Raw genomic sequence first — 23203 nt, 5'->3', positions numbered from 1 at the left:
AATCTGAGACCATTGAAGAATACTATGGAAGAATAAAAGAAATAGTGAATAAAATGAAGTTATATGGAAAAGAAATTAAGGAAAAAAGAGTGGTAGAAAAAATTCTTATCACTCTCACAGAGAAATATGATTCCATAGTAGCTTCCATAGAAACTTCCTCGGATCCATCTTCTCTATCGATAAGTAAATTAGTTGGTCTCCTTGGAGCGCACAAAGCAAGATTAAATAATCGTGCTGATACAAATTCAGTCGAAAATGCCCTCCAATCAAAGCTCAAACTACAACCCAAAAGGAGAGAAGAAGAAGAAAAGAATAATACTGAAGAATATTCTAGAAGCAAAGATTCTAGAAATTTCTCTGGAAGCAAGAAAGATAAATATCCTCCGTGTGGCATTTGCAATAAATCAAGTCATGCAGAAAAAGACTGTTGGCATCGTGGGAAGCCAATATGTCATTATTGCAAAAAGCCTGGACACGTGGAGAAATATTGTCGTAATAAAAATAAGCATCAAGCAAACTTTGCTGAAGAACATAATCAGGAGCAACGTTTATTCTATGCCAATCAAGAATCTCATAGTGGAGAAGGAAACTGGTACTTGGATAGTGGATGCAGCAATCACATGGCCAAAGATCAAAGTATCTTCAAAGACATTGATAAATCTGTCAATGTCAAAGTTCGTCTTGGAAATGGCGCCACAGTGGAGTCTCAAGGCAAAGGAACTGTTATGGTGGAAACAAAGAAAGGTATGAAATTCATCAAGGATGTTTTACTAGTTCCCAACCTTAAAGAAAATCTTTTAAGTATTGGCCAAATGATGGAGAATGGGTATTCTCTTCACTTTGAGAAAGATACATGTAAAATTTATGATAGTAGAATGTTAGAAATTGGTGAAGTAAAAATGGAGAAGAGAAATAAAAGCTTTCCCATAAGCTTCAATTTGGAACTAATATTGCCATGAAGGCGGAAGTTGATGACTCATGGCTTTGGCATAGGAGATTTGGCCACTTCAACACACATGCCTTAAAGCTTCTATATCAGAAAAATATGATGAGGGATCTTCCTTACTTGAAGGAGAACAATGAATCATGCGAAGCATGTCTTCTCGGCAAGCAACATCGATTTCCATTCTCAACAGACAAAGCATGGAGAGCAAAAGACTTACTAGAATTAATCCACACTGATGTTTGTGGACCGATGAGGACGCCTTCACATCACAACAACAGGTACTTCATCCTCTTCATTGATGACTTCTCTAGAATGACATGGGTCTATTTCTTAAAGGCAAAGTCAGAAGTCTTTGGAATATTCAAGAAATTTAAGGCTTTTGTCGAGAAACAAAGTGGAAAACAGATAAAAGTACTTAGAAGTGATCGTGGAAAGGAGTACACATCTCGTGAGTTTGACAAATTCTGTGAAGATGAAGGCATAGAACGACAACTTACAGTCGCATATACTCCACAACAAAATGGTGTTTCGGAGAGAAAGAATCGCACAGTCATGGAGATGGCGAGATCAATGCTGAAGGAGAAAGGACTACCAAATACATTCTGGGCAGAAGCAGTCTACACTGCGGTCTACCTACTCAATAGATGTCCTACTAAAGCAGTTCAAGACAAAACTCCAATCGAAGCCTGGAGCGGTAAGAAACCATCAGCTAAACATCTAAGAGTATTTGGATCTGTTTGCTATATTCATATTTCAGACCAAAAGAGACACAAACTAGAAGACAAGACCGTACGAGGCATCTTTTTGGGTTATAGTACACAATCCAAAGGCAACAGAGTCTATAATCTTCAAACAAAGAAGCTAACTATCAGTAGAGACATTGAAGTAGATGAAAGAGCTACTTGGAACTGGGAAGAGGAACAAATTGAAAGGAAGACAATATACATGCCCAACAATCAACCAACTACAAGCCAAGAAGATAATGATCAAGATACCATTATAACTCCAGAATCTCCTGCAACTCCAACATCAATTCAAGATCAAGAAGAATCATCGCCTGAATCCACTCCAAGACGAATCAGATCTCTAACAGACATCTATGAATCTTGCAACTTGGCCATACTAGAGCCTGGAACCTTTGAAGAGGCCGCAAAACAAGAAGAATGGGTCAAGGCAATGAAAGAAGAGATAAAGACAATAGAGAAAAATAACACTTGGGAGCTAGCAGACTGTCCAAAAGATAAAGATATCATCGAAGTTAAGTGGGTCTTCAAGACAAAGTTAAACCCTGACGGTACCATACACAAACACAAGGCAAGGTTGGTAGCTAAGGGTTATTCACAACAACCTGGAGTAGACTACAATGAGGCATTTGCTCCAGTTGCTTGACTAGACACAATAAGAACTCTAATAGCCCTTGCAGCACAAAAAGGATGGATCATCTACCAATTAGACGTAAAGTCTGCATTCCTTAATGGTGTTCTTGAAGAAGAGATCTATATAGAGCAACCACCAAGATTTGTGGTTAAAGGCCAAGAAGCCAAAGTGTTGAGATTGAAAAAAGCTTTATATGGCCTGAAACAAGCTCCTCGTGCATGGTACAACAGAATCGATCAATATTTCACCAATCAAGGATTCAGGAGGAGCAAGAGTGAGCCTACACTATACATCAAGACACAAGGTCAGCATACTCTTTTACTCTCTCTATATGTAGATGATCTTATTTATACCGAAACCAACACAAAGATGTTGATGGAGTTTAAAGAAGATATGATGAAGACCTTTGAGATGACTGATCTTGGCTTGATGAGTTATTTCCTCGGTATAGAGGTAAGTCAAAGAGATGATGGAATATTCATCTCACAAAAGAAATATACAGAAGATTTGCTGAAGAAATTTAAGATGTACGGGTGCAAACCTGTAAGCACACCACTAGTGACGAATGAGAAACTACAAAAGGTGGATGGAGCACCAGAAGCCGATGCATCTCGATACAGGAGTCTAGTTGGAAGTCTACTTTATCTGACGGCTACACGACCAGATATCATGTTCGCTACAAGTCTCTTATCAAGATTCATGCAAAACCCAAGCCAAATACATCTTGGGGTAGGCAAAAGAATTTTAAGATGTCTACAAGGAACCAAAAAGTACGATATATGGTACAAATCCACAGGCAATCCAACATTGCTTGGTTATACTGATAGTGATTGGGCAGGGTCAGTGGACGACATGAAGAGCACCTCAGGCTATGCTTTCTCACTTGGATCAGGAATATTCTCTTGGGCGTCAAAGAAGCAAGCCACAGTTGCCCAATCAACCGCTGAAGCAGAATATGTTGCAGCCGCTGAAGCAACAAGTCAGGCTATATGGCTTCGAAGAATACTCAAAGATATGGGAGAAAAGCAAAGTGGCCCTACTACAATTAATTGTGACAATAAATCAACCATTGCAATGACAAAGAATCCTGTGCATCACAACAGAACAAAACATATAGCAATTAAATACCACTTCATCAGAGAAGCGGAAACAAATATGAAGATACGACTTGAGTACTGCCCGACAGAAGATCAAATTGCAGATATCTTCACAAAGGCCTTACCAAGACCAAGATTTGAACTACTACGTGCTATGCTTGGAGTTACCGAATTTGCATCAAGGAGGAGTATTAAAGTATAATGCAAATTCTAGAACAATCTAGAAAAATCTAAGATAGAGTTGTTGAAATGTAAAGAAACTTCTAGAGTATTGGAGAAAAGCCTAGGATAGAAAGAAAAATCAAGAACGTTCAACTATGTAGAAAAATCTAGAAGTATTTGCATTAGTTCTAGCTAGGAGTTTCTAGAATAATCTATGGGTCTATAAATACCCATGTATGCTACCATTTTGTAACATGAAGAACAACTAACACAATATCTAATACAACTACTCTCAACTACAAAATACACTTCTCCAACTACTACTTTCACACTCTACTATCCACACATTTTCTCTATCCCTTCAACTATCCCTTTAACAATTTTAAAATACTAACACAAAAGACCAAGAAGACGATCCAACATTGCAGGAGCTTCAGGGTTCTTGCTCCCTATCTCAATTGCGATCTCTTTCGCAGAGTTTGCCACCTTTGGCTAAGGTATCAAACACCCCGAGCTCAAACAATGTTTTCAAAGCCATTGGAACCACAAAAGAAACCGTCTTTTCCATGCAAAACGACAACGCATCTTCTTCTTCTTCCCTTTTCAGATACTCCTCTCTCCCATTCATAACTTTTCTACCTGATTCTAATATTTCATCCATGACAGTTCCAAAGCCTAACACACAATGGTTATATTAATTTCTGCAATGCAGTTTTCAGTTCACTGGGGATTCACCTTTTTATAGACACCAACTCATGCCAACAACATTCTTCTGTTGTTAGTCAAAATTTAGTAACATTGGTTGAGTTTTACTCTTCACTGAATGAAACTTTACTTTTAATTTTTAACGAATTCGAGTTCCAAAAGTGTCATTAAGTCAACAAAAGAAGAGTAGAAAAAATTCTCTCGGTTTGATCGATAAGTTGAGGAGTTAGATCGAGATGCTATCTTTCAGCGGAAAGTTCCTTGGTCACACTTAGATTGTTCATAGTACTTGCTAGAAGATATTTGAATCACTCTCATTAAATGAATAAACAATTTACTTTTTCTTAAAAAATATATTTAAAAAGTAATGGTAATGACTTTTACGTTTTCAATAAAAAAGTATTTTATTATTATTTATTATTTTCTTAACTAACTAGTAGTGTGTTAAAAAGTTATTGTATTAGGATAATATTTAATATTTATTTTGTTTTGAGTTTCATTGATTTTTTTTAAATAATTCTTTATAATTTAACTTAAACATGATGGACTCACTCAGACTCAGTATAGAAAAAAAAAGACAACGCGATGGAATCACTTTAATAAAAAAATATATCATTTCAAAATTAATCACAACTTGTATTTTAGTGAGTCTGAATATATATTACTGATCCTTGTAAAAAACATAATAGCTCGTGTTCTCACTCACTTCATACGCATCATTTTTCCACGAAGCATTCTGGGTAGATTCCATTATATAATTATTATAAAATTGTGATAGTTGAAAATAAATTAGTAATTTTTAATTTAATATTTTGAGTTTACATTTATGTTTTCATTCCTAAAAATTGTGATTCAGATTAAACAGGTTAATTATATGCTAACTCTGATTGTTAGAGAAAATTACATGTCTTACGAATAATTTCTAATTTTAAAAGAATATAGTTTATTTCTTTTTGCAACAAAATTGATATTGATTAATTAAATTTATTACTGTAATTTAATTATATAAGATTTTATATATATATATATATATATATATATATTAATTTTAAATGCGTAAGAAGTGCTATAAATTCTATCTTGAACAGTGGGATTATCAATTTTAATTATTTAAAAATTATTATAGATACTTTTCTTAAATTTAAACTTATAAAAAAATTCAAAATATTTTATTTAAACTGTGAATAGTTTCGACTACACAAGTAAATTTAAATTTATTAATATTTTAAACTTAAATTATTATAAATGTTTTATTAAGATTTTAAAAGTATTATAAATGTGTTTCAAACTTCAAATAATTATATTGAAATATTATATTCAAGTTTACTATAAAAAAAAAAAAATTTCAAGTGGGGTTATTTTTGATTTCTAGGGTTTTAACCTCACTAATAGCTTTAGGGTTCTTTCTTTTCTTAGAAGCTATGAGACATGAATACGATATGTGTATCAGATACGACACATATTCGATATATCAATATATTTAGTTTGAAAATAATAGTACATGATACGTGATAGATATATGATATATAAATATTAAAATTTTGAGAAGTGTATAATAATTCTTAAAAACATAATAAATATATGATTGTTATTATATTAATCCAAATTAAAACTATATGTACTAAACTTGTCAACATAAAAACAATATAAATTATTGTTATCATAAAAGTATCACTACAAGAAAACTTTTAAATAATGACAAATATTAGTAACCAAAAACATGTTAGACATGTTAGTGACCAATTTTTTAATTAGAAATTAATTTAGAGACCAATTATTTTGGTAGCAACCTTGGTAGCTAATATTAGTGACCAATTTAGAAACCAATTCATAATAAAAACTATTTTAATTTTTAATTTAGAGACATATTATAATTTTTTGGAACTAGTTTTCAATAATTTTTAGTTTTTAAATTACTACCTTAATTGGTCACTATATAGTGACTAATTAATTTTTGTCATAAAATTGATCATTATTCAAAGATTTATTTGTAATGTACTATGATTTTATAAATTAAATATTTTATTGATAAGTATTGATAAAATATCCTAAAGTATCAAACACGAATATGTGTCAGACACGAATACGTGATTCAAGTTGAAGTGTCAGTGCATCATAGCAAGTATCACCGTAGTTAAAAGATTACCTAGAGTTCTCAGCAATCCTTGAAACTAACATAACTTACCGACGATTTTCAAAATTACCGGTAATGCTTGGAGTTTCAAACTCTCGTTACTGCCTGTGATTTAAAACCTTCATGGGATTTTAAGACCCTGTTACTGTTAAGGGGTTTTAAAACCTCGTAAATGTTTGTGGTTTTAAAATTCCCATAACTGCCATTTTAAAGCTATTTAGCTTTCTTTTGTTCTTCTTCTTAAAACATGTCGTATATTGATTAGTGTTTTTTTCTTTTTCTCAAAATATCATGGCTTGACTAAAAGTAATGGATTGAGAACGTATGTGTATTATTAGTTCCGGGTAGTAACAATGGTTTTAAAAGCACTGGTAAATTGTGCTAGTTCTAGGAATGACACTTCGAAATGAAAAAAAAATCCTAAGTAAAGTTATTAGTGAGGTTAATATCCCCAGAAACACAACAAACATTCTAAACTAAAAATAATTATTTTTTAATGTGTGTTTTTTTTATTTCAAATATTTATTCTTTAACTTTAAATATCAAAATAGTTTACGTATTAAAAATTTAGTTTTAAATTTTGAAGAAAAATAAATAAATTTAACTCAAATTTAAGAAATTAAATATAATATACAGCTAAATGGATTCTTATTCAAATAATCATACAACTAGGTACTATAGGAATTTTTAAGAACGCATTAAATTTTATTTTCTCATCAGTTACTTTGACTATTTAATAACCTGAGTTTTATCCTATTGACCGTTGTTCTTCTTGAAAATTGTATTTTGAAAAATCGAGTATCTCTTGGAAAATTGTATTTTGAAAATTCGAGTGTCTCTTTGTTCTATATTATATGTTAAGGATATAGTTTTGTCATCACAATAGTTTTCTTTGTGTGAGAAACTAATAATCAGTATTACAAATAGTTTTTCTCAATTAGAATCAAAGCTTTCCCTTTTAATAACTTTTATAATAAATGTTTAATTAAATGTTAACATAGATTGCCATGCAAAATTTTAACTCTGATTAAAAACCTTATAGAATTTTTTGAATTAAAAAAATTCTATTTCTTATTCTGAGAAAAGTAATAATTTTCTATTCTAAACCTTAATATAATAATAATAATAATAATAATAATAATAATAATAATAAATATTGATTCTAAAATATGCGCAAAATTATATTTTAGGATCCTGTATAAATCAAATTTCACGTTTTTTTTTATTAAAAGGGACGCATATAATGAAAATTAAATTTCATTAACATTTATATGTTTTCTTGAATCTTATAAGTCAAATTGATGGAATGGAGTTCCCATTTTTCCATGGTTGTTAAGACTATAGTGGTGTTCTAATATAATGTTAGCAAAAAAAAAGGTGTTTATAAAGCTTAAGAATTAAAAAAATTACATTTTTTATAAAGTAATTTATACACGAGTTACTTTTAATTTATAAAATGTATTATTTTATTCTTTGAAATATTTATAAAAATTTGTCCAGACGTACCATTTATTTAATATATGAAAGAATAGTCAAAATTAAGCTTTATTTCCATGAAATATATATAAATCAAATTAAAATAATTATTTTTAAATTAACTAGTCAATTACGACCACGAGTCGTGATCAGAAGTAAGCATGGTCAATCCTGAAATTCAGATTCAAATTTGATGTCTTTACGCTAACTCATTTATGAAAGTTGTATTATTTTCATAATACATGACTAAAAATGTTTTTAATTAATAGATTTTTATTTTATTTATAAAAAATATTTATTCTTTAAAAAATGAAACACTCTCAACTTTATTTTTAATATTATATGATACTAATTATTTATTTAGATATTAAATAAAAAATAAAAAAAAATCACATAATGTAATATCGAAATGTGTTATTTTAAAAGTAATATTTACATCTATGAAATATATATTATTCATTAATTCAAAATAAATATTAACATATAAACTAATTAACAAAAAATTTTCATCCAACATGAAATAACAATTTCAAATTTAATGTTCATATTTAAAAGCCAAATCGTATTTAATAAAAGAATATTCATAACTTGGAGACTCTAAATCTAATATTGCTCAAGTTAACATTGACAAATAAAATTGTAAATAAAATGGGCTTCGGCCCATTTCTTTCCTTCCATTATTCCTTCTTCGACTTTCATGCTATTTCCTTTTACATCTCTATATTTTTTTCTTTCTGCACTCTCATAAAACCTGTAATTTTCAAACTACTTCACATTAAAAACAATGAAAATCCTGCATTTTTTTTTAATTTTTTTGGATTAGATATTCTGAAAAATACCTTCTCGATTCGAAAAATATACGGTGCTATTAAGTTGTATTTAAAAAAATATATATTCCCCACATAAATATACATTTCCCAAACTTTTTTTCCAAAAGGATTACAGTACTTATTAAATACTACAACAAGTTTTATCATCTTAATTTTTTTTCTTATTTTTGTCATCTCTTTACATTAAAATATCTAAATACAATAAATTCTAAAAGTCTTATCTACCACAAGCAAAAACATTTTCTAAATTATTCTACTTATTTTTAAATAAATTAATATTTTCTAAATATTAAAATTTATTTTCTATGATTATTTTATCCTCATATAAGTTCTCAAATGGTTGTTTCGAAGAAACCTTTTTTCAAACATGTTTTCTTTCTTCTATGTGAAACCTCCACTTCTCTCTTTGCATCCCCTACTCCTCTGTCTCGTTTCACATTTTTTTCTTATGTTTCAGAAATATTTCTCTATTCTGCCACTGCATGCATTGCCAAATCAGTGCTAGAATATCTCAAACCCTAATCTCCTTTTGCCCCGCCACCATGGTAATGTCTTCGTGAAAAAAAATTGTGCAATGCACATTTTTTCGAATCAATTATTTGGATTTTGTTTTAAGTCTCTTCTTCAATACTCTTCAAAAAAAAAAAGGAGAAACTCTGTTATTTTAAACAATCATAGCATGTATATGTACTTTTTTTGTTTGAAGAACATGATCACAGATTACATTCACACATAAAAGCTTTAGTATAATACACCATGAGCTTGTTCTGTTAATTTAAAATGCATAAAAGAAACCATTAGAAATAGAACAGATGAATGAGGGACATAGAACATAGCATATTACTTGAAGAACTCCATAACCCAGTAAATGTTGACACGACATTCATGTCTGATGCCACTGAATCCAGCTTCAGTTGCCAAATCCATGAACTCTTGTTCACATCGCTCTTTCCCTCCCACGTGTTGAGTCATCATCACAACATCCATTTGTGAAACTGCCTTATAAGCGTCATTACTCTCTGCCATTTTTGGAACAACAGCTTCCACGACTATCACCTTTCCATCATCAGGAATCGCATCGTAGAAATTCTTCAACACCTTCACACACTCTTCATCGCTCCAATCATGAAGTATCCACTGCACAATGAAAAAGGTGTTGCTATAACTCATGCATCACTTTCCTTAAAATTCCTTTTTCTCTTTTATATATATTTAATAGAATGAATTATTGACATTCATCACTATGCATTTTCTATTAAAAAAGTTATCAATTATTCCACATTAAATGGTGTCCAGTTGCAAGAAATAATTTGGTTATATACATCCATCATCACCGGTGGACCCAAACCCCCCACCAACATATACAGTTACCTTCATGAAAATAGCGTCTCCTTTAGGCACATTTTCAAACATATCTCCACAAACGTGATCCACTCCTGCAATATTAGGATGCCAAAAACCTCATGGAATATATCATAACAAAGAAACTAGACACTAATGTTAATTGACAAAAAAAGTAAGTAGTTGACACTAACTATGTTATATTGTCTTGTCAAACTCAAATTTTACCAAATAACTGTGTTTAAAAGAAGTAAAAGAGCTTTTTTTTTTTTTTTTTTTTTATTTTCCACGACCACAGGATTGGATTAGTAAGGATGATACCGGGATAGGAAGGAGCATGTTGAATGACGTGAGGCAAGTCGAAATTGATGCCATGGATATGAGGGTATTTTGAAGTGATGAAGCTAATGTTGATCCCAAGTCCACCACCAACATCCACCAACCTTTTTATGCCCTCCAAACCATTGTAGGATTCCAGAATCTTCTTCATCACCAAAGTGGTGTGATTGATCATTGCTGTGTTGAAAACTTCATTGAACCTTGAGTCCAACTTTGGATACTCAAAAGCATGAGTGCCATAAACCCTGTTGAATGGAACACCCCCTTCCCGAATTGCATCTTTCAGCTCACTCCTAAGAACGTAAAAACACATGTTATTTTAACTTGAGCATACGAAGAAACTTTCCTGGTATAATAGTTAAGCTAGAGAGAGAGAGAGAGAGAGAGAGAAGTTTAACCAGCTGTGAAGGAAGATTTTGTCATGGATCAAGGCCATCCAGGGTCCCAGTGAAACCCCATCGGAATTGCGAGCGAAGAATGTGGCGACGGGAGTGATGGTGTAGAGGCGGTGAAAGGTGGGAGGGAGACGGTGGTCGGAAACGAGGGAAGAGTGAAGAATGGAGTGAGAGGAAAGAAGAGTGAGGATACGATCTAGCATTGAGGCTGCTTGTGGGTTGGTGCAGGAAATCTTGGATGCTATGTCCTTTGCAGACAGCTTAGCACCTTCACCAGCTTCTTTCAGCACCTCAAACACACCCAGCTCCGTCGCCGATTGCAGTGCCATCGGTAGCACCACGGAGCCCACAAGCTGCATGGCACGCGAGAAGCTTTCTTCATCTTCTCTTTCTTCTTTTTCCTTCTTCTCTTCGCCGTTCAGCTTTGAATTTGGAAGGTTTGCCATCTCCACTTCAACCTGCAATCACTCACCACCTTTTACACTTTAATTTATACACACACTACTCTTCTTCTTATTCTTTTATATTTCTCCATTATATATAGAACCAGGCAATTAGGATGAAGATATGCTTAATCACAATTGTTATAGTCATACAGTTAGAACTAATTGTGTAAATATATTGTTTAAAAATGTGGTGAAATCTTTAAAATTCTGGAAAGATTTTAGGCTTAATTATTTGTTGAACCAAAGTCTATTTTCGAAAAGGTCAAAGAATAGGCTTTTATTCTTTTTAAAACCGAAGTTTTTTGTGTGTCCAAAGTTAAAATTTTAGAAAAGATACTTTCCTATTACAACATTGCACCGCCCTAAAATTTTTGTATGTCTTATGCACTTGTGAAGACTCACATTCTCTCTTTCCATTGTAACTCAATAAGCCATTGTTGGTCTCTTCTCCATGTGAAGTCCTTCTCTATTGACATTGTTGATCACCACAAAGCATCTTGTTCTCCTCTCATCTTTATTTTTATTTTGGGTCGCCATAAACCATCTTTTGTTATTTGGAGGTTTGTTTTCTTCTTTCTCACATTTTTTTTGTCTACTTAATGTTTGCTCACAAAAAGGAGACATGAACACATTTTGGTCTTCATGATAGGTTCATCATTATTGACACCTTGCTCCATTCTTTACGCCTTCTCCTTCTATTGTTCGGTCATTGCTCACACTTTCTCCTTCCATTGACCGATACATTTTTTTTGCATTCCATTGTTCAAAGCACATTCCCATTCTTTTAAATAATTTCAATTTTTATTTTATGTCACATATAAATTTAACCGAAGCATATCTATAAGAATATTCTTTGGTTAAGAACCAAAGCCTAATTTTATGTTATCATTTCTTACCTCATCTTGATATGCTTTAGTTAGAGAATAGAAATAGAACCTTCGAAAATAACTGATGCCAAATTTTTTCCTATACTAGTGTGTCTTCTCTTACTCAACCCTTACTTGAAATTTTAGTGTGAAGCACCAATTCCAAATCAGATGAATTATTATGTATTGCCCGTCCAATTTTAATGGACTTGATTTCTTTGACTGAAATGAGCAAATATTCTTTCATCTTAATGTCATACATATTAATCTTGTTATATTGGAAGAGATATTTGATATTATCGGTGATTCTAGTAGTAATACACAAAAAAATACATTATGAGAATAAAAGTACTAAATCATTTATGAAGTTTGTGAAAGAGTACCGTCAATTAACTAATAATTCATTTTAGGGATATTAATGACTACATTGACTATCAAGTAATTAGATGAATTAGATGAATGACAACTTTTTTGTACTATTTATTAGAATTAGTTTTCCCCTAAGTAAACATGTTTCAAATGATAAACAATACCAAAATAATACATGGAATGATAATGAATTACATGTTGGTTCAGAAAGAAACAAAATTCAAAAATTAGGGAAAACTTAAGCTAGAACAAATCAATAAAACAAAAATAATTATCATTTATGTGGTAGATTGCCTAAAATATAGGACTTGGTTTGGAAAGAACGGTAAAATTAATATTTGTGCATGTTTGAATGAAGTATTACTTAAAATATTCATATTATAATAGATTGATTTTTGGATGTACGAATTCATGTTTACGATACAGAAGAAGAATTTCTTACAATCTAGAACCAATAAGTTCAAATTAAAAATTTGTCTTCATGAAAAAATAGAGAGAAAACTTTAATGGAATTTATTTATCTTTTACACATTTCAATTTTTTTTTTTATTTTGTTTTATTAATTTGAAATGTGCATATGGTATAATATGTTACACAACATAAGTTTGTTCTGTGAATTTAAATTGCATAAAAGCAAACATGAAACACATAAACAAAGCATTAGAAATAACAGCACATGTGGTGTGATCTACTTGAAGAACTCCATAACCCAGAAAAGGTTGACATGACATTCATATCTGATGCCACTAAATCCAGCTGCAGTAGCCAAATCCATGAACTCTTGTTCAGATCGCTCTTTCCCTCCAGGGTTTTGAGTCATCATCAAAACATCCATTTGTGAAACTGTCTTATAAGCATCGTTAGTCTCTGCTATTTTTGGAAGAATTGCTTCCACAACTATCACCTTTCCCTCATCAGGAATTGCATCATAGCAATTCTTCAACAGCTTCACACACTGTTCATCACTCCAATCATGAAGTATCCACTGCACAATTTACTTTTTGTCAAATCTCAATGAATGAGGTTGGTACAACTCATCCATCACTTTCCATAAAACTCTTTCTTCAACAAAACCTAAACAAATTTCTACCCTGCTTCCACTATTAAAAAAAGTTTCTTTTCTGCAAGAATAATTCTATGACTAAGAGTCCACTCTAAAGTTGAAATTGGGGAAAAAAAACAACAACGACCAGGCACTGGTCGTGAGAATTGAAGATGAGAAACACGTTTAAAGTTTGTATCAATTATACCAAAAACCAAATAAAGTTTGACTAGAAAGTTACAAGTTGAAACTAAAGTCAAAAAGGTGTTTCATAGAACGAGAGATTCCTCTCCCCTTTAAAATTAAATAGTACTACTTTAAAGCTAGTTTATTTTGCTACCATCCATCATCACCTACGCAACAAAAACCCCACTAACACATACACTTTACCTTCATAAATATGGCGTCTCCTTTAGGCACATTTTCAAACATATCTCCTCCAACGTGTTCCACGCCTGCAATATTAGGTAGCTTTTGCTTTTAAAACATAGCCTCATAAGAAACTAGACACTAATGTTAATTGACAAAGAAAATAAATAGTAACACTATTTATGTTATTGACTTGTAAAATTCAAATTTTAGCAAATTACTCTGTTTAGAAGGAAGAAAAAGAACTTTTTTTTTAACTTTCCACAACCACAGGGTTGGAATGTGCAAGGATAATACATACCAGGATAGGAAGGAGCATCTTGAATGACGTGAGGCAAGTCGAAATTGATGCCATGGATATAAGGATATTTTGAAGTGATCAAGTTAATGTTAATCCCAAGACCTCCACCAACATCCACAAGCCTTTTTATGCCCTCAAAACCTTTGTAGGATTCCAGAACATTCTTCATCACCAAAGTTGTGTGATTGATCATTGCTGTGTTGAAAACTTTGTTGAACCTTGAGTCCAACTTTGGATACTCAAAAGCATGGGTGCCATAGACCCTGTTGAATGGAATACCCCCCTCCCGAATTGCATCTTTCAGCTCACTCCTAACAATGTTAAAACACAGTTATTTCCCCTGAGCAAATGAAGAAACGCCCCACAATTCATAAATTAAGCCTCTTGGGAAACATTTACTTCTAATGACATGTACCTAACAATGTAATTTGTCTAAATACTTCGGAAGTTTTATAAGCAACGACCAAAAATTCCACACAGCCATAATAATTGATAATGATTATTAATTACAAATCATAGCTGGACCGATTTTACCGTCGAAAGACTAAAACTTCACTCAAATTAGATGATTATGCAGAAACCATTACCCCTTCCCCCTCCTTCGTTAACAAAAAAGAACTGATCTTTGTGCGACCAACTTTCCATCTTCATTGTTAATTGAATCGAAGAAAGTAAAGTAGTTTGGAAAGCAAAGTTTGAATAGTAAAATCTCTTTCTCCTTCCTGTCTAAATCGTATAAGCTAAAAGGGGATCCCTTGTGTAAATTGTTTGTGATGGAAAAGGAGATAAAATGATAGATAGAGGAGAGAGAGAAAGAGAAAGAGTTTAACCAGCTATGGAGGAAGATTTTGTCTTGGAGCAAGGCCATCAAGGGTCCCAATGAAACCCCGTCAGAATTGCGAGCAAAGAATTTGGCGACGGGAGTTATGGTGTAGAGCCTGTGAAAGGTGGGAGGGACAAGGTTGTCGGAAGCGAGGGAAGACAGAAGAATGGAGTGAGAGGAAAGAAGAGTGAGGATACGATCTAGCATTGATGTTGCTTCTGGGTTGGTGCAGGAAATCTTGGATGCTATGTCCTTTGCAGAGAGCTTAGCATTTTCACCCGCTTCTTTCAGCACCTCAAACACACCCAGCTCCGTCGCCGATTGCAGTGCCATCGGTAGCACCAAGGAGCTCACAAGCTGCGCGGCACGCGAAAAGCTTTCTTCATCTTCTCTTTCTTCTCTTTCCTTCTTCTTCTCTTCGCCGTTCAGCTTTGAACTTGGAATGTTTGCCATCTCCACTTCAACCTGCAATCACTCACCACCTTTTACACTTTAAATACACACACTGCTTTTCTTCTTCTTCTTCTGTATTTTTCCACTACATATATTAAACCATGGAACGAAAATGATTTATCTCAAGATAGATAGAGACGTTTCAACCAATCTTTCTCTTTTGAGAGCTTTTTATAAAAAATATATTTTACAAATTAAAATTTTTTGTTTTTTAAAATAATAATAATATTAATAATGGTAATTATATAAAATTAATAAATTATTACAGGACGCTCTCACTTTATTTTTATTTTTTAATTTTAAAATGTAATTAAATATAAAATAGAGAATCATTCTATATTAATATAGATTTCATTGTCCTAAATAAACATATATTCCAATAAATAATATATAATTATTTTTTACTATGTTATCAAACTATACGGTAAGAACTCACTGTATGAGATATCCTCACGAGATCATTGTGTTGACTGAGAATTGGATACGGGTAGACACTCCAACGTCCAAGTTATTCAAGGTGATATAAGTGACCTCAATAATAAGAATATATTTTGATTCGAATATCAATCACCCTATATACATGTAATCCTTATTTCATCTATTTGAATAAAGTTCAAATTTGCTAATAAATGCTTCTTGTAACGACATAGAGAACTCGTTGTTACCTTTTCTAAGCTAACATAATAGTGTTAACTTTATTATCACTTACACATGGTCGATATGTTTCAGTCCAAGTTAGGCTCGATATGTCATTATGATATTGACAAAAATCATCTCAGTCCTATACAATATATTAGCCCCACAAACTTATTATTAATGTAGTTCACAATAGTTTTATGCCGATATGATCAAGATCTGATATAAGGAGCATATCCTTTACCTAAATGTATCTACCCCAAAACATTGTAAAGGTCCAAGCTAGCCTGTGTCAAGTGTATTCGAGAGACATGACGGTAAACGAAGAGTCAAAATATCACATCTATTGGATTAAAAAAATCTAACGATGGATATATTTTGAGGTAACTTTGGTTGGCACTCCCTTAAAGCTATAAATAGAGGAGTGGTAACCAAGGGGTCCCCTTATTCGATAAGCTAACATAATGGTGTTAACTTATACCAAGATTATCACCACCTACACATGGTTGATATGTTCCAGTCCAAGTTAGGTTCGATATGTTGTTGCAGTATTGGTCGAAATCATCTTAGTCCTATACAATACACTAGCCCCACATACTTGTTGTTAATGTAGTTAATAATAGTCTTATGTCGATAGGATCAAGATCTCAGACAAGGAGCACATCCTTTACGTAAACATATCCATCCCCCTTGCCTCCCCCCCCCCCCCAACCCAAACGTTGTGAGGGTCCAAGTTAGCATCTGTCAAGTGTATTCGAGAGACATGATGTTTGGGCGGTGCACAAAAAATGAAAAGTCAGAATATCACATATGTTGGATTAAAAAGATTTAACAATGGATAAATATTGATGTAACTTTGGTTAGCGCTCTCTTAAAGCTATAAATAGAGGAGTGGGAACCAAAAGACCCCCTTGTTCGATAAGCTAACATAATGGTGTTAACTTTATACCAGGATTATCACCACTTACACATGGTCGATATGTTCCGGTCCAAATTAGGCTCGATATGTTGTTGCAATATTGGCCAAAATCATCTTAGTCCTACAAAATACATTAACCTCATAGACTTACTATTAATGTAGTTAACAATAGTCTCATGCTGATACGATCAAGATCTAAGATAAGAAGCGTCCTTTACCTAAACATACCCACCCCCAAAAGTTGTGAGGGTTCAGACTATCAAGTGTTTTCAAGAGACATGACGTTTGGCGGTGCATGACAAACAAAGAGTCAAAATATCACATATGTTAGATTAGAAAGATCTTATGATAGATAAATCTTGAGGTAACTTTCGTTAGTGTTCCCTTAAAAACATGAATAGAGGAGTGGGAACTAAAGGCCCCCTTGTTCAATAGCCGAGAGTGCCCTACCAAGATAAATCTAATAGTGTGTATAATCAACTATGTCGTCCTCATCTTCTATCTCTTGCAACTCCATTAATAAGTCTAATAGTATCACACTCATAATAAGGATGAAATATCAAAAGTAAACTTTTAAATTTAACTCAATATCTCAAAACCAGCTTATAAAATAATGTTTATATCTATCTATATATTGTGAATCGAACTTATCTCTAATCGATGTTGTATTTCCAAGAACTAATTTATAGCTAGTTTGCCTTTCTACCGTCCATCATCACCGAGGCAACAAAAACCCAACCACCACACTACATTTTCCTTCATAAATGTGGCGTCTCCTTTAGGCACATTTTCTAACATATCTCCCACAACGTGTTCCACTCCTGCAGTACTAGTTAGCTTTTGCTTTTAAAACTGAACGCCTTTAACAGTGCACACCTTATAGCCTCATAAGAAACTGGACACTAATGTTAATTGACAAAGAAAGTAAATAGTGACATTATTTATGTTATCGACTTGTAAAACTCAAATTTTAGCAAATTACTCTGTTTAAAAGGTGGTGGAAAAGAACTTTTCTTTTTAACTTTCCATAACCACAAACCACAGGATTGGAATGTTTTAAGGATACCCCGGATATGAGGGTATTTGGAAGTGATGAAGTTAATGTTAATCCCAAGACCACCACCAACATCCACCACCCTTTTTATCCCCTCAAAACCTTTGTAGGATTCCAGAACCTTCTTCATAACCAAACTTCACTCAAATTAGATGATTATGCAGAAACCATTACCCCTTCCCCAACCTTCAATAACAAAAAAATAACTGGTCACAAGTTTGTGCGACCAACATTCCATCTTCATTATTAATTGAATCGAATAAACTAAAGTAGTTTTGAAAGCAAAGTTTGAAAATTGCCGAGGATCAGAACTGGAGAAGTTTGAATAGTAAAATCTCTTTCTCCTTCCTGTCTAAATCGTTTAAGTTAAAAGGGGATCCATTTGTGTAAATTGTTTGTGATGGAAAAGGAGATAAAATGATAATAATAGTTAAGATAGATACAGAGAGAGAGAGAGAGAGAGAGAGAGTTTAACCAGCTGTGCAGGAAGATTTTGTCTTGGAGCAAGGCCATCAATGGTCCCAATGAAACCCCGTCGGAATTGCGAGCAAAGAATGTGGCGACGGGAGTGATGGAGTAGAGCCGGTGAAAGGTGGGAGGGAGACGGTGGTCGGAAACGAGGGAAGAGTGAAGAATGGAGTGAGAGGAAAAAAGAGTGAGAATACGATCTAGCATTGAGGGTGCTTCTGGGTTGGTGGAGGAAATCTTGGATGCTATATCCTTTGCAGAGAGCTTAGCACCTTCACCCGCTTCTTTCAGCACCTCAAACACACCCAGCTCCGTCGCCGATTGCAGTGCCATCGGTAGCACCACAGAGTTCACAAGCTGCATGGCACGCAAGAAGCTTTCTTCATCTTCTCCTTCTTCTGTTTCCTTCTTCTTCTCTTCGCCGTTCAGCTTTGAACTTGGAAGGTTTGCCATCCCTGTTATCACTCTCCAACCTTCTGCACTTTAAACTACTGCTCTTTAGAGAGCTTCTTATATAAGATATTTTTTACATATTACAAATCGGTTTAATTAAGAGAGTGTGTTATATGTTAAAATAAAAATGGAAGTTGTATATAAATAATAATAAATTATTACAGAAAACTCTCATTTTAATTTTATTTTTTAATTTTAAAATGTAATTAAATATAAAATAGAGATTTTTTTTTATGTTATCATGAATTTCATAGTCGGGAATAAACGTATTTCAATAAATAATTAAAAATCAATTTTTATAAAGTTAAAATAAATTAAAACGGTTCATATGAAGTAAATAAAGAGTGAATCTTTTATAATTAATTAAAATAATTATGAAGATTTTAATATTTTTATAATTTATTACACAGATATCTAGGAATTTAAGTCTAATTTTAGCTAATTTTTTTAAAGTAATTAAGAGTAGGAGATGTGTAAGATAATGAAAAACGTTATTATTTAAATTTGTAGCCACCTGAGTAAAACATCCAAGACAACGTGAAAAAGAATAAAAGGGTTTTTCCAGAAAAGGTTGTAGTTTATTGAATCTGGCATTTTGAAAACTTTTTCCAAGTATATGACAATGGTTTATATATAACCGTTGTGGCATAGCGGGTATAAAGGGGTTTATTTATGTGTTTATTTTTTGAAAAATAATTTTTTATTACTATATTTTGAGAACTTTCTTATAAGATATTTTTTTAAGTAATTTTTTATTTTTTTATTTTTATTTTTAATATTTTAAAATTACTTAAAAATATCATTTTTCTTTTTTTTTTCTTCCGCACTTACTGTTCTTTGTTTTCAGGTCGGTGCTGGAAGTGGTTGCCACCGCTTGTGACTGTCAATGACCGCGCTAGTCTTGACGTTGGTCCGCGTTCTTCTTCGTAGTGACCGAATACACTACCAACTGTGTTGTCCCTGCTTCTGTGACCACCCTGTGACCGAATACATACATATATATTATTAGAATTTAGATGTTTTATATAAATTTTCTAGCTTTATAATTACATCATATATCAACATTATATCATTACTTTCTTGATAATTATTAGGATGACGAGAAATCCAACAAGTATAAGTTTGATTATTTATTTTAATCTAAAAATCATCTTCACTTTCGCTTTCATGTTTAATTTATATAAAATTTTTGTCACATTCTTATTTAAGTTAAAAAACAAAAATATTTATATTCGTTAATTTCTTATTCTAAAAAAAAAATAATAATTTTTTTTTACAAAAATAAAAGTCAAGACAAAAAATGTGATATTATCATATATTTAATTTATAATTTATAGAATTCATATTTTTTTTTCTATTGTCAAATGTCAAGAAATAAATTACAATTGTATAATTATAAAAAAATTATTTATCAGTGAAATAATTATATAAAAAAAATTGTACCTTATAAATAAGTTATGAAACTAAGAATTAACATTATAAATGTTTTGGATTATTTAATACATTAAAGATATTTTAATAATCAAAAATAAAACTAGTATGGAAATGGAGATAGTGAATATATACATATTTATTAAGTACTCATATTCAATTTTAAAAAATAGGTATTATTCGTATTTGTATACAATACAAGGATTTATCTACCTGCACCTCCCTTTCTTCTTTGTGCACCCTGCACCTCCCTTTGTGCACTCCCCCATGAAACCTATAATCACCAAACTACTCCTCACTAAAATTATGATAAAAAACCTTATTCCTGCCTTTCTTTTTATTATTATCTTTTAGATCGAGTATTTCATAACATTTTTCCATACAAAGAAAATGTTTTTTCGAAATACTCAATTGTAAAAGGATAAAAAAATATATTTTGGATTGAGCCTTTCATAATATATTTTCAGATGTCAAAATACTTTTTGAAACATTTAATTTAAAAAATATTTTCATATTTTCATTGGTGTTTTAGAAGACATTTTTAAAATTTAAAAATACTTTTCAGAATACTTAATTTAGAATATTAAAATATTTTTTTTAAAATAGGATTTCAAAAATATTCAAGGATCTAAAAGTACCTTGTGGAACACTTAATTTGGAATGTATTTATTAATACTTTTTGAATTGTATGTTCTGAAAAATATTTTACGATCCAAAAGTATCTTACCCAATTTGAAATATAAAAGTATTTTTTGATTAGATATTCTTAAAGAATTTTTGGATCTTGAAATATATTCCACAACACCCGAAATGTATTTTTTTATACCCTTGTCTTTTGTTGGTCATTTTTTCTTCCTCTTCATTGGCTCAAGCTTCTCCTTCCATACAAGCTTCTCCCCCTTCCTCTATATTTTTTCCTTCACCATCATCAACACAAAATCAATACTAGAATGACCAAATTTGGAGAGACCTCACAAGTGCATATAATTCATTATCATAAATGGGATAATTGTGATAAGCTCCATTATGTTTTTCACTGAAATATGTTATTGGGTGACCTTCTTGCAATAAAATCACACCTATATCAACTCTTCGGGCATCACATTCTAGTTTAATTCTATCTCTTAATTCAAGGTTCAACCCATTTAAGAACCTAGTTAGAGTGGTGTCCTCCTCTCCACAACAACCTCTTACTCACTCTCACTTCCACCCTCCATAAGAACTTCATCCTCATCCTCTCATCTATTGTAACCTTTGGCTCACCCTCACTCCCACTTTCCACATGAACTGCATCCTCACCCTCCCCCTCCAAAACAACCCCTTCCTTACCCTTACCTTCCATAATTGTTTGAATCATGTTCACACTCCCCCTCCCTTTCCACAACAACCTCAAGTTCACATTCATCTTCACCCTTATCCTCATTCATCCAATCACCCTTATTACCATCAGCCTTAGGACCAAAATATTCTAACATATGTACTATTTGAGATTCAAATACTAAGTGTACAACATACAAGTGAACTTGACCATTCAATATGACAATGTTCACCATATGACATACCCCTTTTTCATCACACAACAATTCCAATCTTCCTTCCAATATAGAACCTCCACCTACTAAATACCACATCTCCTTCATATTCTTAAGAATTGACATAATCTCAAAGTAGCTTCATATGTCTAGGTCACATGATAAAGTACTACTCTTTTCCACATATTTCAATGACCTGTCATTCACAAATTTTCCACCATGGTGAAGCACTATTTCGGAAACCGACTCGTTCATCTCAAATGATAATATATCTTTGTGAAATATGAAAATGTCCAAATAATAAATTAGAACTTACATCCCATACCACTAACATACCGAAAGACCAATTTAAAATGGAGGACCACAATCTCAACACCAAACTTTCACAGATAATGGTGGACCACCATTGTCAACCAAATGCATAAACAAGTAATGACTCAATAATCCAACTCACGCCGTTGTTGATGAAAGCTTCATATTTCACGCGAATGACACACAATTTCTAAATCGCCATCTCATCATCTTCTACCACGTACAAAAAGTTCATTATTTGTTTTTTCATTTCCTTATTTTTATTATTTTATTTATCTTACTAGACCAAATTTTCACCTCATAAAATACATATGTGCCACATCTACTAAAATTGCCTCATAAATCATGCTTAATCAATAAATGTTAACTATTTAAATGACATTAATAAAAAATACTTGATTACACAATATCATCAAATCATAACTATCCAAATAATTAATCCGATTGAATTAGCCTTTTTTATCTATTTTCTTTCTCATATGATATTTTCCGTTTTCATGCATCGTATCTTGTGAACCGATCTTGCGGGTTCATATCGAAGAGGCAATTTAGATTATAAACATCCACGAAAGGAACACAAGAAAACTTAGCACTCTGTCTCCCTCCTTCGTTAGATGCCACATGGCACCTCCTGTGCCACAAAAATGCAAAACCAAACAATATTTTCTGAAAGTTATTATGTCCACTAAGTTCGTTTTGTTTTTAAAAAATATTTCCCTAAACTTTTAATATAGAGTCATGAGCGTAGCATCTTTGTTTATTGTTAATATTTTAAAAAATAATTTTGTAGGAAAAATGTATAAAAAAAAAGTTAAATGGCAAGAGAAAATAGTGTAATAACGGCACGGCGAAGGTGGTGGTGCTCATTGAGCCACGTTGGCGGAAGAAAACGGGGCAGGAGCGAGGCACTCCGTGCGCCGGTGACTG

The 23203-nt window shown here is 32.3% G+C and overlaps 2 protein-coding genes and 1 long non-coding RNA gene across 4 annotated transcripts; 1 reads left to right on the top strand and 2 right to left on the bottom strand.

The window, feature by feature from the left end:
• Positions 1-9426: 9426 nt before the first annotated feature.
• On the bottom strand, positions 9427-11504 carry LOC114162417 (caffeic acid 3-O-methyltransferase-like). Its single transcript, XM_028046288.1, has 4 exons — positions 10806-11504; positions 10390-10700; positions 10099-10163; positions 9427-9864 (listed from the first exon to the last, which is right to left on the bottom strand). Exons 1-4 carry the CDS (start codon positions 11246-11248, stop codon positions 9568-9570), a joined length of 1116 nt encoding a protein of 371 aa, XP_027902089.1. The 5' UTR covers positions 11249-11504; the 3' UTR covers positions 9427-9567.
• On the top strand, positions 10088-10665 carry LOC114162419. The gene is made up of 2 exons (XR_003599197.1): positions 10088-10243; positions 10367-10665. It is a non-coding gene; the product is annotated as an uncharacterized LOC114162419 (long non-coding RNA).
• Positions 11505-12973: 1469 nt separating the features above from the next.
• Positions 12974-19019, bottom strand: LOC114162415 (caffeic acid 3-O-methyltransferase-like). Of its 2 annotated transcripts, none has more exons than XM_028046287.1 (4): positions 18556-19019; positions 14196-14506; positions 13916-13980; positions 12974-13468 (listed from the first exon to the last, which is right to left on the bottom strand). In XM_028046287.1, the coding sequence occupies exons 1-4, from the start codon at positions 18999-19001 to the stop codon at positions 13172-13174; spliced, it is 1119 nt and encodes a 372-aa protein (XP_027902088.1). In that variant the 5' UTR covers positions 19002-19019; the 3' UTR covers positions 12974-13171. The 2 variants fall into 2 exon arrangements, with proteins under 2 accessions (XP_027902088.1, XP_027902087.1); XM_028046286.1 differs by lacking the exon at positions 18556-19019 and adding an exon at positions 15026-15545.
• Between the last annotated feature and the right edge of the window lie 4184 nt (positions 19020-23203).

This window comes from Vigna unguiculata, chromosome 9 (genome assembly GCF_004118075.2).
Source record: "Vigna unguiculata cultivar IT97K-499-35 chromosome 9, ASM411807v1, whole genome shotgun sequence".
NCBI classification, from domain to species: Eukaryota; Viridiplantae; Streptophyta; class Magnoliopsida; order Fabales; family Fabaceae; genus Vigna; species Vigna unguiculata.
This window is presented reverse-complemented; position numbering and strand designations above follow the sequence as displayed.

Coding starts and splice junctions, on each gene's coding strand:
- LOC114162417 (XM_028046288.1), bottom strand. CDS start 11,248: ATGGCAAACCTTCCAAATTCAAAGCTGAACGGCGAAGAGAAGAAGGAA. Junction 10,701..10,805: donor AAAATCTTCCTTCACAGCTG/GTTAAACTTCTC, acceptor TTACGTTCTTAG/GAGTGAGCTGAAAGATGCAA. Junction 9,865..10,098: donor GAGACGCTATTTTCATGAAG/GTAACTGTATAT, acceptor TTCATTGTGCAG/TGGATACTTCATGATTGGAG.
- LOC114162415 (XM_028046287.1), bottom strand. CDS start 19,001: ATGGCAAACCTTCCAAGTTCAAAGCTGAACGGCGAAGAGAAGAAGAAG. Junction 13,981..14,195: donor AGATGCTCCTTCCTATCCTG/GTATGTATTATC, acceptor CTAATATTGCAG/GCGTGGAACACGTTGGAGGA. Junction 13,469..13,915: donor GAGACGCCATATTTATGAAG/GTAAAGTGTATG, acceptor TAAATTGTGCAG/TGGATACTTCATGATTGGAG.